The 897-nt window shown below is 74.5% G+C and overlaps 1 protein-coding gene across 1 annotated transcript in view; it reads right to left on the bottom strand.

Moving 5' to 3' along the window:
* MNEG_15970 (hypothetical protein) overlaps nucleotides 1-378 on the bottom strand; it is a gene marked incomplete at both ends in the record, with an annotated part of 2521 nt that extends 2143 nt beyond the window's left edge. The window contains one exon of the mRNA XM_014035559.1: nucleotides 217-378. Within this exon, the coding sequence (XP_013891013.1) occupies nucleotides 217-378 (162 nt within the window). The remainder of the gene's footprint in view (nucleotides 1-216) is intronic.
* Between the last annotated feature and the right edge of the window lie 519 nt (nucleotides 379-897).

Raw genomic sequence — 897 nt, 5'->3', positions numbered from 1 at the left:
CTGCTGCGCCTGCTGCTGCTGCTGCTCCTGCTCCTGCTGCTGTTGCTGCTGCTGCTGCTGCTGCTGCTGCTCTTCCAGCTGGTGCTGGTGCTGGTGGTGCTGCTGCTGCGCCGGCACTGGCACTGGCTTAGCAGCCCCTGCAGTGCCCGCGCCTGCGTCGTCAGAAGCGGTGGCAGATGGCACAACAAGGGGCAGAACCTGCGCCGCGGCCGCCACCGGCACCGCCGCCTGCGCCGGCGCGGCCGCCGCCTCGCTCGCGGCGGCAGAGGCAGCCTCGCCGCCCTCGGCGCCAATGATGTGGCCGCCGTGCGGCCCGTCAATTCGAGGCCGCTTTGCGGGGGGGCCTGCGTCGTCATCAAGAGCCTCTGTCGGGCCCATATCGTCCTGCGGCAGCTGCGGCGACCACGGCTGCACAGGCACCGGCGCCGCGGCGCCTGCGGGTTGTGGGGCGGGGAAGCCTGCCGGCGCGGCCGCTCTGATCTCAGTCGAGGGCAGCTGCGGCGGCGCGCCAGCCGGTGGCAGGGGCACGCCGTCGCACGGCATTACGTCACCAGGTGTGAACGCCGCCAGGGGCACACCGTGCGCCGCGGCGCCGGCAGCGCCGTCCGCAGCTGCGCGCTCGGGCCCCTGTGCGATAGCATGCTTTGCACCATGCAAGTCAGCCACGGTCCCGCCCGGCGGCAGCGCCGGCGGCGGCGCCGGCCACGCCGCATACTGTTGGTGATGGAAAGCGGCTGCTGCTGCTGGCAGGACAGGAGTCGACGCGGGCCCCCTCAACGGCGCCGCCGCCGCGTGCGCAGCTGCGGCCGCGGCTGCCACCACAGCAGCGGGCAGGCGCACGCGTATGCCCCGCCCCCCCACGACTGCTCGCCCGCTGATGACTGCCCGCGCGCCGCC

Source organism: Monoraphidium neglectum, assembly GCF_000611645.1.
Source record: "Monoraphidium neglectum strain SAG 48.87 unplaced genomic scaffold scaffold05844, whole genome shotgun sequence".
In the NCBI taxonomy this organism is placed as follows: domain Eukaryota; kingdom Viridiplantae; phylum Chlorophyta; class Chlorophyceae; order Sphaeropleales; family Selenastraceae; genus Monoraphidium; species Monoraphidium neglectum.
The sequence above is the reverse complement of the archived record's forward strand: the minus strand, read 5'-3'. Positions and strand labels throughout refer to the sequence as shown.